The sequence below is a fragment of the Microcaecilia unicolor genome, chromosome 10 (genome assembly GCF_901765095.1).
Source record: "Microcaecilia unicolor chromosome 10, aMicUni1.1, whole genome shotgun sequence".
Lineage (NCBI taxonomy): Eukaryota > Metazoa > Chordata > Amphibia > Gymnophiona > Siphonopidae > Microcaecilia > Microcaecilia unicolor.
Genome location: NC_044040.1, coordinates 122615440 through 122631292, shown reverse-complemented (window position 1 = coordinate 122631292; position 15853 = coordinate 122615440). Strand labels below are relative to the sequence as shown.

General features: G+C 46.3%; 1 protein-coding gene across 1 annotated transcript in view; it reads right to left on the bottom strand.

Moving 5' to 3' along the window:
* The window catches only part of PSAT1 (phosphoserine aminotransferase 1), a 624187-nt gene that overhangs the window by 329078 nt on the left and 279256 nt on the right, over positions 1 to 15853 (bottom strand). The window contains exon 5 of the mRNA XM_030216432.1: positions 4526 to 4731. Coding sequence (XP_030072292.1) covers positions 4526 to 4731 — 206 coding nt within the window. The remainder of the gene's footprint in view (positions 1 to 4525; positions 4732 to 15853) is intronic.

The following is a 15853-nucleotide window of genomic DNA, read 5'->3' as shown; positions in this document are numbered from 1 at the left end:
AGGCAGTAACCGGACAGCACGTGGCGCTGCCCGATTACCCCGGCATAAACACAAATCTTATTTCCATTGTGCCAAAAAGGCACACAGCAAAGCAGTGATATGGGTACCACCACTTTGTAAATGGGGCCCTATGACACAGAGAAAAGAAAAACAGCTTTAAAAAGATTTTCTAAGCTAGCAACATTTTAAACCTTGCTTTTATTGGATTACATTTATTTTATGGGCAAGATAAAATATTTTAAGAATCCTTAAAAAAAAACTATGGGGCTCTTTTACTAAGCTGCGAAGGCGCCTACGTGTGCCCAATGCGCACCAATTCAGAACTACCACTTACAGTGGGGGAAATAAGTATTTGATCCCTTGCTGATTTTGTAAGTTTGCCCACTGACAAAGACATGAGCAGCCCATAATTGAAGGGTAGGTTATTGGTAACAGTGAGAGATAGCACATCACAAATTAAATCCGGAAAATCACATTGTGGAAAGTATATGAATTTATTTGCATTCTGCAGAGGGAAATAAGTATTTAATCCCTCTGGCAAACAAGACCTAATACTTGGTGGCAAAACCCTTGTTGGCAAGCACAGCGGTCAGACGTCTTCTGTAGTTGATGATGAGGTTTGCACACATGTCAGGAGGAATTTTGGTCCACTCCTCTTTGCAGATCATCTCTAAATCATTAAGAGTTCTGGGCTGTCGCTTGGCAACTCGCAGCTTCAGCTCCCTCCATAAGTTTTCAATGGGATTAAGGTCTGGTGACTGGCTAGGCCACTCCATGACCCTAATGTGCTTCTTCCTGAGCCACTCCTTTGTTGCCTTGGCTGTATGTTTTGGGTCATTGTCGTGCTGGAAGACCCAGCCACGACCCATTTTTAAGGCCCTGGCGGAGGGAAGGAGGTTGTCACTCAGAATTGTACGGTACATGGCCCCATCCATTCTCCCATTGATGCGGTGAAGTAGTCCTGTGCCCTTAGCAGAGAAACACCCCCAAAACATAACATTTCCACCTCCATGCTTGACAGTGGGGACGGTGTTCTTTGGGTCATAGGCAGCATTTCTCTTCCTCCAAACACGGCGAGTTGAGTTCATGCCAAAGAGCTCAATTTTTGTCTCATCTGACCACAGCACCTTCTCCCAATCACTCTCGGCATCATCCAGGTATTCACTGGCAAACTTCAGACGGGCCGTCACATGTGCCTTCCGGAGCAGGGGGACCTTGCGGGCACTGCAGGATTGCAATCCGTTATGTCGTAATGTGTTACCAATGGTTTTCGTGGTGACAGTGGTCCCAGCTGCCTTGAGATCATTGACAAGTTCCCCCCTTGTAGTTGTAGGCTGATTTCTAACCTTCCTCATGATCAAGGATACCCCACGAGGTGAGATTTTGCGTGGAGCCCCAGATCTTTGTCGATTGACAGTCATTTTGTACTTCTTCCATTTTCTTACTATGGCACCAACAGTTGTCTCCTTCTCGCCCAGCGTCTTACTGATGGTTTTGTAGCCCATTTCAGCCTTGTGCAGGTGTATGATCTTGTCCCTGACATCCTTAGACAGCTCCTTGCTCTTGGCCATTTTGTAGAGGTTAGAGTCTGACTGATTCACTGAGTCTGTGGACAGGTGTCTTTCATACAGGTGACCATTGCCGACAGCTGTCTGTCATGCAGGTAACGAGTTGATTTGGAGCATCTACCTGGTCTGTAGGGGCCAGATCTCTTACTGGTTGGTGGGGGATCAAATACTTATTTCCCTCTGCAGAATGCAAATAAATTCATATACTTTCCACAATGTGATTTTCCGGATTTAATTTGTGATGTGCTATCTCTCACTGTTACCAATAACCTACCCTTCAATTATGGGCTGCTCATGTCTTTGTCAGTGTGCAAACTTACAAAATCAGCAAGGGATCAAATACTTATTTCCCCCACTGTAGCTACCATGTGGCCCGGGCGGTAATTTCATTTTTTACATACGTCCACTACACACACCGGAAAATATATTTTATTTTCCAGCGCACGAGCTAACCGTGCAGTTATCGGCATTGTATGCGTGCAAACGATTACCGCTCGGTTAACGCGTGAGACCTTACCACTAAGTAAATGGGTCTCCATGCCAATTTTTATTTTGCCACATGTCCATTTTTGGCCAAAATAAAAAAAGACCTTTTTTGCAGGCGCTCTGAAAAATGGACCTGCACACGTATACAACAGCACAGGCCATGTTTCAGCACACCTTAGTAAAAGGACCCCTATGTGTAATTGTGCTTGGAGCAGGTCATATGACCCAGCAGCTTTTAAAGGGAGTTTCTCTTCACATACATTCATTAATTCTGGAGCAGATACCCCCCTGCCCCTGGTGATAGGAAGTCTTGGTAAGTGCGCTGCTTTTATCATTTGCTGCCTTGATCTTTATATTATTTACTGAGTGGACTTCCTAACTTGTACTGAGTGCTTTTTTTTACTGTTAAGTTTATGCACAGCTCAGATATTTTTTCTTTTTTCATTATTACAGTAATACCTTGGGTGAACTGAATGTCTAACCCACAAGAGTAGGTAATGTACCTTGCCTGCTCTCTATACACATCTGGATGTGGATGGTATTAAGTATAGTACTTTTATGTTCTTACTATATGTGATTCTGTGGTTTTATATATTTACAAGTTCTCATTTAGGTACTATATATTTGATCTGAGCATAGGTTTTATGTTTACTCAAATGATTTGCATTTTATGGTCTAGTATGTCATTTATGACTTATCTTATAATGAATATGTATTATACTAACACATATTTATGTCTATTTATATGTTTCATATTTTATGATTTACTAGTAAAAAAGGCCCGTTTCTGACACAAATGAAACGGGCGCTAGCAAGGTTTTCCTCGGAGTGTGTATGTTTGAGAGAGAGTGTGTGTGAGAGATGGAGTGTGTGTGTCAGAGAGAGAATGAGACAGAGTGTGTGTGTGTTTGTGTGAGAGACAGAGTGTCTATGTGTGTGAGACTGTGTGTGTGTGACAGAGAGATACAGTGTGATAGACAGAGAGTGTGTCAGAGAGAGTGTATGTGAGAGACAGTGAGTGAGTGAGTGTGTGCCCCACCCCCATCTCGCAGGGCCCCCGCCCCCACCCCCACCTCTCTGGTCTCAGGACCCCCTCCCTCTCCCCTGCCCCCTGCAGCCATGCATATCCAGCGACCCTCCTCTCCCCCTGCCCCTCCTGCAGCCACCCATGTCCAGCGACCCTCCCTCCCCCTGCCCCCCTGCAGCCACCCATGTCCAGCGACCCTCCCCTCCTCCTCCCCCCCTCCAGCCACCCATGTCCAGCGACCCTTCTCTCCCCCTGTCCTCCCTGCAGCCACCCATGTGCAGCGACCCTCCCCTCCCCCCTGCCCTCCTCCAGCCATCCATATCCAGTGACCCTCCCCTCCCCTCCCCGGCGCATCAAACCCCTTCGCCACCCGCAGCTGCCACTGGTAACGCTGTCCGGCCGCTGCTACTTCTCCTGTTGAGGAGCAGCAGCCGCTACAAAAAGAAAAAAAGCAATAAATGTTTTTAAACATCAAATACAGCACCGTAGACAGCCATCAGGCATTGGCTGTCGGCTCTGCAGCTGCTCCTCCTCTCGCCTCTCTCATCGGTGCGCTCCTCCGGGGTCTTACTCCAGGGGCAGTGACGTGGAGGCGAGAGGAGGAGCGGCTGCAGAGCCGACAGCCAATGCCTGATGGCTGTCTACGGTGTTGCATTTGAGGTTTAAAAACATTTATTGCTTTTTTTCTTTTCATAGTGGCCGCTGCTGCTCAACAGGAGAAGCAGCGGCGGCCGGACAGCGTTACCAGTGGCAGCTGCGAGTGGCGAGGGGGTTGATGTGCCCGGGGGGGGGGGGGGGGAGTTTGATGCACCGAGGGGAGCGATGGCGGGTTGGTGGCGGGTCGTCGTCGGGGGGGGGGGGGGGTGCAAAGTTGATGGTGGTGGCGGAGGAGGGGGTCGGCAGTGGCGGGGGGTGTGGGCAGCTTTCGTTGAGTGCTGTTGGGTTGGCTGGAGCGGGAGTGAGGGGGGTACTGTGAGTGGCTGACTGACGTATTGTGCAGGGGGCGGGGCTGAGTGCGGCTGTGAGGTTACGAACACTACAGGGCTTCAGGGCTTCACTTGGACGGAGGCAGCTTCAGAAGGTTGCAGTTGCGAATTATGTGTTGGTGGGGCGGGGCTGAGGGGGGTCTATGAGTGTTACTGAGAGCCTACGAACACTACAGGGCTTCAGGGCTTCACGGCTCAGGGCTTCACTGCCATGGAGTGAGCTTCAGAACGTTGAAGGTGGGAATTATTTATATAGATTATGTCATTTACGATTTAGATTTTATGATTATTATTTAGCATACTAACTATTATTAATGTATTTGTTTTACCAGTATGTGTATTGCCTCTGAAGCAGCCCTGATGGGTGAAACACGGCCGTGTTGGGCACTCCTTTATATCGCCATTGTGTCTGCTTCAACTTCTTCTATCTTCACACTAATATTATCAAGTATTCTTACGTGTATAACTTGCATGCTTGGGATGCACGATGTTCACTTTGCCATAGTTCTCTGCTTCTTTAGCTGCTTTGGCTGACCAAGCTCCAGTCACTACATAGTCCGCACATCGCTCCTCTTTTAAGCCGATAAGATTCAATGGGACAGCACTAAACTGACCTGTCCCACCACCTTGCAGGAACAATACTTTGTAGTTTTCTGGTATATTGCTGTAAAAAAAAAACCACAAAAGTTATACTGGCTTGTTATAGCACATTTCAGTAGTCAGAATAAAGTATCTGATGCAACTCTTTGGGCGGTTACTTTTTACTACAGAAGCACCTACACATGGAAACTAGAAGCCAGTTGCAGACAACCATTGCATGGTTCAGCCACAGACACTTTTCTTCCAGAAGTTGGCATGGCCAAAACAAACAGAAGGAGATGAAAAATAAACTCAGAAAATAATTGCTAAAAATATTCAAGTCAACATTCAAAGTGATTTGACTGGGCAGGAGAGGCTCCTGCTCAGTTAAATTGTGGTGGCCAGCCCAGGAGCTGATATTCAGTGGCACTTAACAGGATAATGCTGCTGAATATGTGCTGTGACTGCTGTGGCATTCTCCAGTTAGTGCCAGGATGGTATAGGGGTAGATCCAGAAGTTATACAGGCATTTCTGATATTCAGTGCTAGTGCCCATATAGTTAACTGGGCATATTGGACTGCACAAAAAGCATTCCTAATTATGCCCCGTTCGTTATGCAGGTACAGCACTGATTACTGGTTGTGTCTGTATAAAATTTGGACCCCAAAAGAGACCTGGATATTCAATGCCAGTACCTGATCCGGGCCTAAATTTTGACTGTGCCTGTCAACTCTTTCAAAAAACTCTGACTGCTATGGGTTGAATACTGGCCTCATTGAAACTTTCATAAAACTTCTCAGTCTAAGTCTAGATTTCTAAAATCTAAACAGAGCATGTCACCAACAATTTTTTTATTATGTTGAAATATCTTTATTAAATCACGAACATAGCATAGAATAAAATGCAAACCAATACAAGACTATGGACACCTAGCAAAGCAAACAATGCAACAAACAAGGTGAGAATAATATTAACAAACCCCCAACCTGCAACCCTAAGTCCCCCCTCCTATATAAAACAACATATACACAAGCCAAAAATAAACAACTAAGCACCCCTATCCTCTTCCCACCTACCCAAATGGTCACCACTGCTTTGAACATTTACATATAAGGACTTCCCCACAAAATTAAATAACCCATCACAGTTCCACAGAATTCAAAAAGTGAGAGTGAACTCTCATCGATAACATACTCAGATAGGGAGTCCACAACCTCGAGAAATCATTTCTTAGCCCTAAGCCCTCTAGTTTCCACAGTATGCCTCTCCATTAGTAAAGGTTCATGCATCTGGTTCCACCTATGTGTGACTGTTGGAGGTATATTCTGAATTCAGTGTAACAAGAGGCAATGTTTTGTAATTAGAATAGCTTTATGGAGGAACAAAGTTCTAATTTGCATGCCCTCTACCACATTTTCCATGTAATCCAGAAGACAGCGAGATGGTGTAGTGTCCCATGAACAATCATGCATGCAGCTCAGATGGAGCCACAAAGAACAACAGAACCAACTGATCAGAGGACAATTCCAAATGCAATGTTTATATGTCACGTCCATTCTGCCACACTTAAGACAAGTCCCATCTCAGGGGGGACCCATCTTTTCAGCCCGAGATGGATGTATGTAGATGCGCATGAGAAATTTGTAGTGTCTGAAGTTGAATGTTCTCCACTAGTCATGGTCCACCCTTCGAACTGGAGGAACACTGCAAAAGCGGAGGACCGTATACCAACCACTACATCAAAGAAGGTCAAAGTAAGGAGTAATATGATCAGCAGAGCTCTTCCATAAAAAGACAGCTGGATGAGGGATATGATGGAAAACAATCTTTATTCTTCAGGACCCAACACAGCACTGTGTTTCGGCAAAAAGGCTACGTCAGGGGTCTATAAACGACAGTCATACATTAATAAAATATAAATATATATGTATTTATATAATAGGTTAATGTATTATTAAAAAAGACAAAACATATTTATAAAAAGGAGATATAAAACATAAGCATAAAAAAAAATCCAAATTCAGAAATTACAAAATATTTAAAAAAAAAATACAAAAGGGGTAAGAGAACATATAGAATGAAAATATATCACAGGACTCCATACAATGATATTCAAATGTGGTCAAGATCAAACATCATATCATAAACAAAGTATAATATACAATAATTAGCCACGTATGTGTTGAAAAGAGAGGGATAGTAAGAAACATATGTGTAACATACAGATACGGACCACATGGTCAAAAAAATAGTTGTTAAAAAGAAATGGTAAGTTGAACTGTAGAAACGTATATACCTCTTATTCCATCCTATGTCAGAGACTCCTCCCACATGATCCAACTACTTCAAGAACTCAGCTGTGACCTAACAACACCTTCTTGGTCACTCTTGACATAGAATCTCTTTGCACCAATGTTCCTCAACTAGACACCCTCAACATACTCCGTTCTGTGGATAAATCTCTCGTCTGTCCCCTTTTCCTCTACTGCTAATTCAAGACTCCGTTCCTTTTATCTCGCTGCACCTCACGCCTGGAATAGACTTCCCGTGCCTGTAAGTCTAGCCCCGTCTTTGACCGTTTTCAAATCCAGGCTAAAAGCCCACCTCTTTAACGCTGTTTTTGACTCCTAACCACTATTCACTTGCCCTGTATCCCTTTTATTGCCACGTCTTGAATTCCCTTACCTCTTAGCTGTTCTGTCTGTGTGCCTGTCGTACTTAGATTGTGAGCTCTTTGAGCAGGGACTGTCTTTTTTCATGTATGGTGTACAGCGCTGCATATGCAGTGGTGTGCTGGAGCTGGCTCACACCGGCTCGCAAAAGCCAGTTGCTAAATTTTCTTCCAACTTGCGAGCTGGTTGTTAAAAAGTGCAAGCCGGCTCTGGCTCTCCTCCCTCTCTCCTCCCTCCCTCCGGATCTGGTCCCTCACCGACTCCTGGTCCTTCGAATTCTTCGAAGCAGGCAGTCTTGCCTGCCCGCTGCCAGCGCTGACTCTCCCCCGCTGCCGGTTCGCGCTTTAAAAATGGCTGCCGGAAGGGTCACGTGACGCCATGGTGCAGGGCTGACGCTGGTAAGCTAAGCTCCGCGCACATTCGCCCAAAAATCTGCTAATTTGGCGAGCCCAAGGTGAGAAACGACACTGCCTTGTAAGCATCAGGTGGGGGAACCGATAAGCGCTCGGAGAATCGGAGGCGAGTAGCAGAATGGCAGCGAAAACAGTTTGGAGAGAGCGAGACAAATCTAAACCGGCCGATAACCAGATGGCCGACCAACGCGATCTCGGGGAGCTTGCCGTGGGAACCGCACGGCTGACGGAGATCACAGCCGAGGTAACAGCAGCAGTGGAGGCAGCGCTGGATAAGAAACTCCAGCAATTCTTTGATCGGACGGAGGAGGCTCACGAGCGCATTGACAGTATGAGTTTGGAGCTAGATGAAGGCTTGCAGCGGGTTTCGGAGATCAAGGAGAACGTAGGGGCACAGAAGGAGATCAATAAGAAATTGGAGCAGCGCGTGCAGGACCTGGAGGTAAAGCTTGACGATTTGGAGAATCGGAGCAGGTGAAATAACCTGCGTCTGGTCGGACTCCCTGAGTCACTGCTGGATAAAGATTTACCTACCTTCTTGGAAGAATGGTTACCACAGACTTTACATATAGAGGATAAACTACAATGGTTTTGCGTGGAGCGGGCTCATCGGGTGGGGCCTCTGCGACAGCCAGTGACCAGGCCGAGAGTGGTTATTTTAAAAAGCCTTAATTTTCGACATAAGCAATATATTTTGGATGCGATACGTGGTGGCAGCACCCTTACCTATCAAGGTAAAAAGATCCTTTGTTTTCAAGATTATTCGCATCAGGTACAAACGATGAGGAAGTCCTTCGCGCCATTATGTACAGTGGGGGAAATAAGTATTTGATCCCTTGCTGATTTTGTAAGTTTGCCCACTGACAAAGACATGAGCAGCCCATAATTGAAGGGTAGGTTATTGGTAACAGTGAGAGATAGCACATCACAAATTAAATCCGGAAAATCACATTGTGGAAAGTATATGAATTTATTTGCATTCTGCAGAGGGAAATAAGTATTTGATCCCCCACCAACCAGTAAGAGATCTGGCCCCTACAGACCAGGTAGATGCTCCAAATCAACTCGTTACCTGCATGACAGACAGCTGTCGGCAATGGTCACCTGTATGAAAGACACCTGTCCACAGACTCAGTGAATCAGTCAGACTCTAACCTCTACAAAATGGCCAAGAGCAAGGAGCTGTCTAAGGATGTCAGGGACAAGATCATACACCTGCACAAGGCTGGAATGGGCTACAAAACCATCAGTAAGACGCTGGGCGAGAAGGAGACAACTGTTGGTGCCATAGTAAGAAAATGGAAGAAGTACAAAATGACTGTCAATCGACAAAGATCTGGGGTTCCACGCAAAATCTCACCTCGTGGGGTATCCTTGATCATGAGGAAGGTTAGAAATCAGCCTACAACTACAAGGGGGGAACTTGTCAATGATCTCAAGGCAGCTGGGACCACTGTCACCACGAAAACCATTGGTAACACATTACGACATAACGGATTGCAATCCTGCAGTGCCCGCAAGGTCCCCCTGCTCCGGAAGGCACATGTGACGGCCCGTCTGAAGTTTGCCAGTGAACACCTGGATGATGCCGAGAGTGATTGGGAGAAGGTGCTGTGGTCAGATGAGACAAAAATTGAGCTCTTTGGCATGAACTCAACTCGCCGTGTTTGGAGGAAGAGAAATGCTGCCTATGACCCAAAGAACACCGTCCCCACTGTCAAGCATGGAGGTGGAAATGTTATGTTTTGGGGGTGTTTCTCTGCTAAGGGCACAGGACTACTTCACCGCATCAATGGGAGAATGGATGGGGCCATGTACCGTACAATTCTGAGTGACAACCTCCTTCCCTCCGCCAGGGCCTTAAAAATGGGTCGTGGCTGGGTCTTCCAGCACGACAATGACCCAAAACATACAGCCAAGGCAACAAAGGAGTGGCTCAGGAAGAAGCACATTAGGGTCATGGAGTGGCCTAGCCAGTCACCAGACCTTAATCCCATTGAAAACTTATGGAGGGAGCTGAAGCTGCGAGTTGCCAAGCGACAGCCCAGAACTCTTAATGATTTAGAGATGATCTGCAAAGAGGAGTGGACCAAAATTCCTCCTGACATGTGTGCAAACCTCATCATCAACTACAGAAGACGTCTGACCGCTGTGCTTGCCAACAAGGGTTTTGCCACCAAGTATTAGGTCTTGTTTGCCAGAGGGATTAAATACTTCCCTCTGCAGAATGCAAATAAATTCATATACTTTCCACAATGTGATTTTCCGGATTTAATTTGTGATGTGCTATCTCTCACTGTTACCAATAACCTACCCTTCAATTATGGGCTGCTCATGTCTTTGTCAGTGGGCAAACTTACAAAATCAGCAAGGGATCAAATACTTATTTCCCCCACTGTATGGATTTATTCAACAAGAAAATAAAATGTGCGCTCCTCTACCCTGCAAAGCTGCAACTTACTATTAATGGAGTAACCAAATTCTTTGATAAGGTGGAGGCAGCTAAAGAATACATTCAACAACATGGGACTGAACCATTTCCTCAATTAAGAAGTAGAAGATCACAGAATCTTACAGAGATTAGATTCAGACTACTGGATTTCACTGAACTGGCTTCAAAGTGGAGAGTCTGATAATGGGAGTTGATTTGAGACTCCCAAGGTTTGAACAATTAGCTGTTTGAGATGTGATTGATTGATTGGACACGAACTGAGAATGTTTATAAGAGTGCCTCCTGGGCTTGATAGTAGATTATATGACAAAATTGGAATCAGATGCTGATCGAGTGGTTGATATGAATGGTTTCCAGCTGGTTTCCCGGGCCTGGAATGGTCGTTGGGAGCATGCAGACTATCGATTTCGCAGAGATGGTGATATATACAGAACGGACCTTCAGAAGCTTCTTCCAGTCTTCCGAGAGGGAGACGAATAAAAACTGGTATAGGAGATGTGATAGATAAGGTTGTGTATGGCTAAGATGCTGGGGAATGGGAATGGGAGTGGGCGGGTAAGAGGTATGTTGCAGGGTGAGTGCAGGTGTTATTTCGTGACTAGTTCTTGGAACAGGAGGGGGAAAGGGGGGAGGGATAGTGGAATGGGAGTTGGGAGGGGGGAGTATTTGGAGGGGTGGGGGGAATACAGGGATTGGGCAACAGGATATCGACTAGCATTAAGGAGTAAGAGGGGGTATGTGAGTGAGTGGAATGCTGAGTGGATGTGGGAAAGAATAGTAGGGATGGTGCAGCTGGGACACCATGCCTGCTTGCCTATAGATGAAGTATATCTGTCGCTGCACGTACGAGCTGATGCTGACTAATGGGTCTTAAAGTATACTCCTGGAACGTGGGGGGCATATCCTCCCCTATTAAACGAAAGAAAATACTTCACAGTCTTAAAAAGAAAAGGGCTGATATAGCACTCCTCCAAGAGACACATTTATCAACTCAGGAGCATGAGAAGCTTAGAACCTGGTGGGTGGGCACCATAATAGACGCCCAGGCGGTGGGGAAAAAAGCGGGGGTTGTGATATTATTCCATAAATCTCTCCAGGTGGAAGTTGGGCAGCTATGTGTTGCTACCGAAGGGAGATATATCCTGGCACAGGTAAAGGTGAATGGCAGTTCATGGCTCATAGGTAATGTCTACGCCCCTAATGTGTACTGTAAACAATTTTACCATACTCTTATCAGTAAGATACAGCACTTTAACATCAAGCAGAAGATAATTGGGGGGGACTTCAACGTGGTAGCGGATTCAACTATGGATAGATCACACACTGTAGCGGGAGCGGCAGTGGGGGTGGATAAAGTTATAAAACTGTTATGTGGAGCATTGGGAGTGGTCGATGTGTGGAGGGTACTACATCCAAACACCAAAGACTATACACACTACTCTAGAGCCCATCACACACAATCGAGAATTGACTACCTGCTGATAGATGAAGAGAGTTTTGCAGATATATCGGAGGCCAATATTGACCCTACGATTATATCAGATCATGTGGCTATATATATCAAATTTCGAGATCAGAATCCACAGAGTAGACAGTTTAGGTGGATATTTCCCATGGACCTGTACTATGATCCAGAATTCTGGACGTATATTAGGGGGAAATGGGAAGAATATACATTACATAATGCAACTCATGTAAATACCCCGATACTATACTGGGAAGCTGGGAAGGCTGTGTTAAGGGGAGAGATAATAGCGTATAGCGCTAGGAAGAAGAAACGGAGAGATCGCGCGATTATCAGATTGGGGGAACAATTAGTACACTTGAGGAGGTCTTAAGGGCAACATTCCGCAGACCATGTCCAAGAGCAATTATTAGCCACGCAAGCGTCCCTTAATGAGTTGTTGCATCAGAGAGCAAATAAATCTGCCGAATATAATAGATATCAATTGTATAGGTTTGGCAATCAGCCCGGGAAGATGATGGTGCGATTGGTGAGGAGAGCCAGGGGTCAGCGGAGAGTGCTGACAGTTCAGACGCGATCGGGGGGGGAGGGGGTTGGTTCATACTGATGCAGAGATACAGGACGTATTTTAGGACTATTATGCTAGGTTATATGCTAAGAATGATATCGATGACTTAGACCCAGATACGTATCTTGAGAATTTCACTAAGCCGAAGATCTCGGAGCAACAGCGGAGAGAGTTAAACAAGCCGATAGAAGTGGAAGAGGTCCTTAGAGAAATCAGAGGAAGTGCATTGCATAAGGCTGCAGGGCCAGATGGATTTAGGGCTGAATTGAATAAAATCTTAATGCAGGACAAAGGAGACGCTCTAGCTAATGCCTTTAATAGGTCAGTTGAATTGGGGGAGCTTCCGAAATCCTTGCGACTAGCGGATAAACATAGTAACATAGTAGATGAAGGCAGAAAAAGACCTGCACGGTCCATCCAATCTGCCCAAGAAGATAAATTCATATGTGCTACTTTATTTGTACTGTCCTCTTCAGGGTACAGACCGTATAAGTCTGTCCAGCCCTATCCCCGCCTCCCAACCACCAACCCCGCCTCCCACCACCAGTTCTGGCACAGACCGTATAAGTCTGCCCATCACTATCCCTGCCTCCCACCACCGGCTCTGGCACAGACCATATAAGTCTGCCCAGCACTATCCCCGCTGCCCAACCACCGGCCCCAGCACAGACCGTATAAGTCTGCCCAGCACTAGTCCCGCCTCCCAACCACCAGCCCCGGCACAGACCGTATAAGTCTGCCCAGCACTAGCCCCGCCTCCCAACCACCAGCCCCGGCACAGACCGTATAAGTCTGTCCAGCCCTATCCCCGCCTCCCAACCACCAACCCCGCCTCCCACCACCAGCTCTGGCACAGACCGTATAAGTCTGCCCAGCACTATCCCCGCCGCCAAACCACCGGCCCCGGCACAGACCGTATAAGTCTGCCCAGCACTAGTCCCACCTCCCAACCACCAGCTCCGGCACAGACCGTATAAGTCTGCCCAGCACTAGCCCCGCCTCCCAACCACCAGCCCCGGCACAGACCGTATAAGTCTGCCCAGCACTAGCCCCACCTCCCAACCACCAGCTCTGCCACCCATTCTAGGCTAAGCTCCTGAGGATCCATTCCTTCTGCACAGGATTCCTTTATGTTTATCCCACGCATGTTTGAATTCCGTTACTGTTTTCATCTCCACCACCTCCCGCGGGAGGGCATTCCAAGCATCCACCACCCTCTCCGTGAAAAAATACTTCCTGACATTCTTCTTGAGTCTGCCCCCCTTCAATCTCATTTCATGCCCTCTCGTTCTACCGCCTTCCCATCTCCAGAAAAGGTTCGTTTGTGGATTAATACCTTTCAAATATTTGAACGTCTGTATCATATCACCCCTGTTCCTCCTTTCCTCCAGGGTATACATGTCATGGTGTTTTTGAAACCTGAGAGGGATCCGACCTTACCAGGTTCATATAGACCAATTTCACTCATTAGCTATGAGGCTAAATTATTGGCCAAGATATTAGCATCTAGACTGGCGAAAGTGTTGCCGAGAATAGTGGTGTCCCCTCAGGTGGAGCTTGTGCAGGGGAGACAGAGTGGGAAAATATTAGGTTGATCTTGGCTACAATGGACAGGGTACGCAGGGAGGGAGGGGACTCCCTCTTGATCAGCTTCAACGCCGAAAAGGCGTTCGATAGGGTTGAGTGGGAGTTCCTTTTCGCATCACTGAGGGCGTATGGATTTGAGGGATATTTTACACAAGCGATTTCCATATTATACAAGAACCCGGCGGCGAGAGTGTTGGTAAATGGAGCGTACTCTCGAAGTTTCCTAATTAATCGAGGAACTAGACAGGGATGTCCTCTATCCCCATTACTCTTCGCTATTACTTTGAATCCATTGATTCGGGAAATTCTGGGAGATTGAAGGAATAAAACTGGGAACCAGAGAATTTAAAATATCGGCCTTTGCCGACGATATCTTGGTTCATCTGGCGAGGCCGGAGAGGTCGCTGCCGGTGTTAATGGAAGTTTTTTAAGAATATGGAGCCTTCTCGGGTTTTAGATTGAATATCCAAAAATCTGAGGGATTGCCCACTAACAACACAGTGAGGGAGCAATGGAAGGGAAAGTTTCCACTGCGGTGGGCGGATAAGGAGTTTAAATACCTGGGCATAACGCTAACCGGGGATTTGAGAAGATTATATAGACGGAATGTTGATGAGTTACTACATTATACGAGACATCAGATAGCAATATGGGAGGGGCTACCCTTAACATTGAGTGGAAGAGTCGGCTTGTTCGCAATGATGCTTTTCCCGAAATGGCTATATGTCCTAAGACAACTGCCGATTTTATTACAGACCAAAGATCTAAAGAAACTTAGGGGAATGGTGTCCTGGTTTTGTTGGGGTGGGAAGAAGGCCAAAGTTAAATTGGAATATATATATGGGAGAAGGATAGAGGGGGGCTTTGGGTTGCCTGATATTAAACAATATAATTGGGCTTGTTTGGCTCAACACCTAGCGGATTGGATATTAGAAACTGAAGAGCATATGGTGTGGAGTACAGAGTTGCATTATGTAATCCGTTTGGATACAGAAAGTGAAAGTGCCTTGGTGCTTTGTAGCTTTTACTATATGAGACGTGGGGTAAGGAATAATATATTATAGAGGAATATATTCGAGTTATTCCCCAAGTTTTCCACATCATCACTGTGACCCCTGACGCAGGTGCTAGTCACCGAAACACGGCCCGTGTCGGGTCTTTTTGTCAAGGCTCATTCATTAAAGAACTGTGTTCCATTTTTAAAGGCCCGGGGAGTAGAGAATGTGACATGGTATGACTATTATCAGTTACATAGTTATATTAAGCAAAATGAGGAGGGGGCGGAGCAAGATGGCGGCGGTACCAACTGCTCGCGTCAGTGAGTAGCCCATCACTGCTGGAATTTATAATTTCTCTTGCTAAAATTTCCCCGAAAGAATTTTTCCTTAAAATCTCTGGCTGTTATGCCTCATAGCAAGAGAAAAGGGATCGTAAGGGTGTGGACCCAGCCCTCCCTAACTTCAACACCCGGCCAGCAGTCCATGGAGCAGTTCCTTACGCGGCAATCCACTTTAACAGCGTCAGGAGGTCCCGCTGATCTTTCGACGCAGGGAGGCGCCGAGATCCAGGGAATTGACACATCGTTGTCTCCCCCGACGCAACTCCCGCCTTTGCAGCCGGTGGTACTCGAATTTGCGGGTGGATTGTCGACCTCGGAAGTCGGGGAAACGAATCTGCCACTGGGTCAGCAAATTGGAGTTCTTCCTGGATCTCCCACTACAATGGAGTTGAAGGGCCTTGAGCCCCTGCAAGGGAAGCCCCAAACATCTAAGGATCCAACTGCAAAGGTTACGCTGGAGGCAATATGGGACGTGCTCCAGCATTTGGACAACTCTGTGAAGACTTCAACAGGCAAGATTGACAATTTATCTGAAAATTTACAGAATTTAAAAACTGCATTTACAACTATGAGTAACGAGTTGACTGAGAAAGTAAATCTTTTAGAAGCTGATACTGTCAAAATGAAAGAGGTAACATCGAAATTGATTCAGGACAATACACAGATATATAATAGGTTGGAATACTTTGAAAACTACAACCGAAGATTAA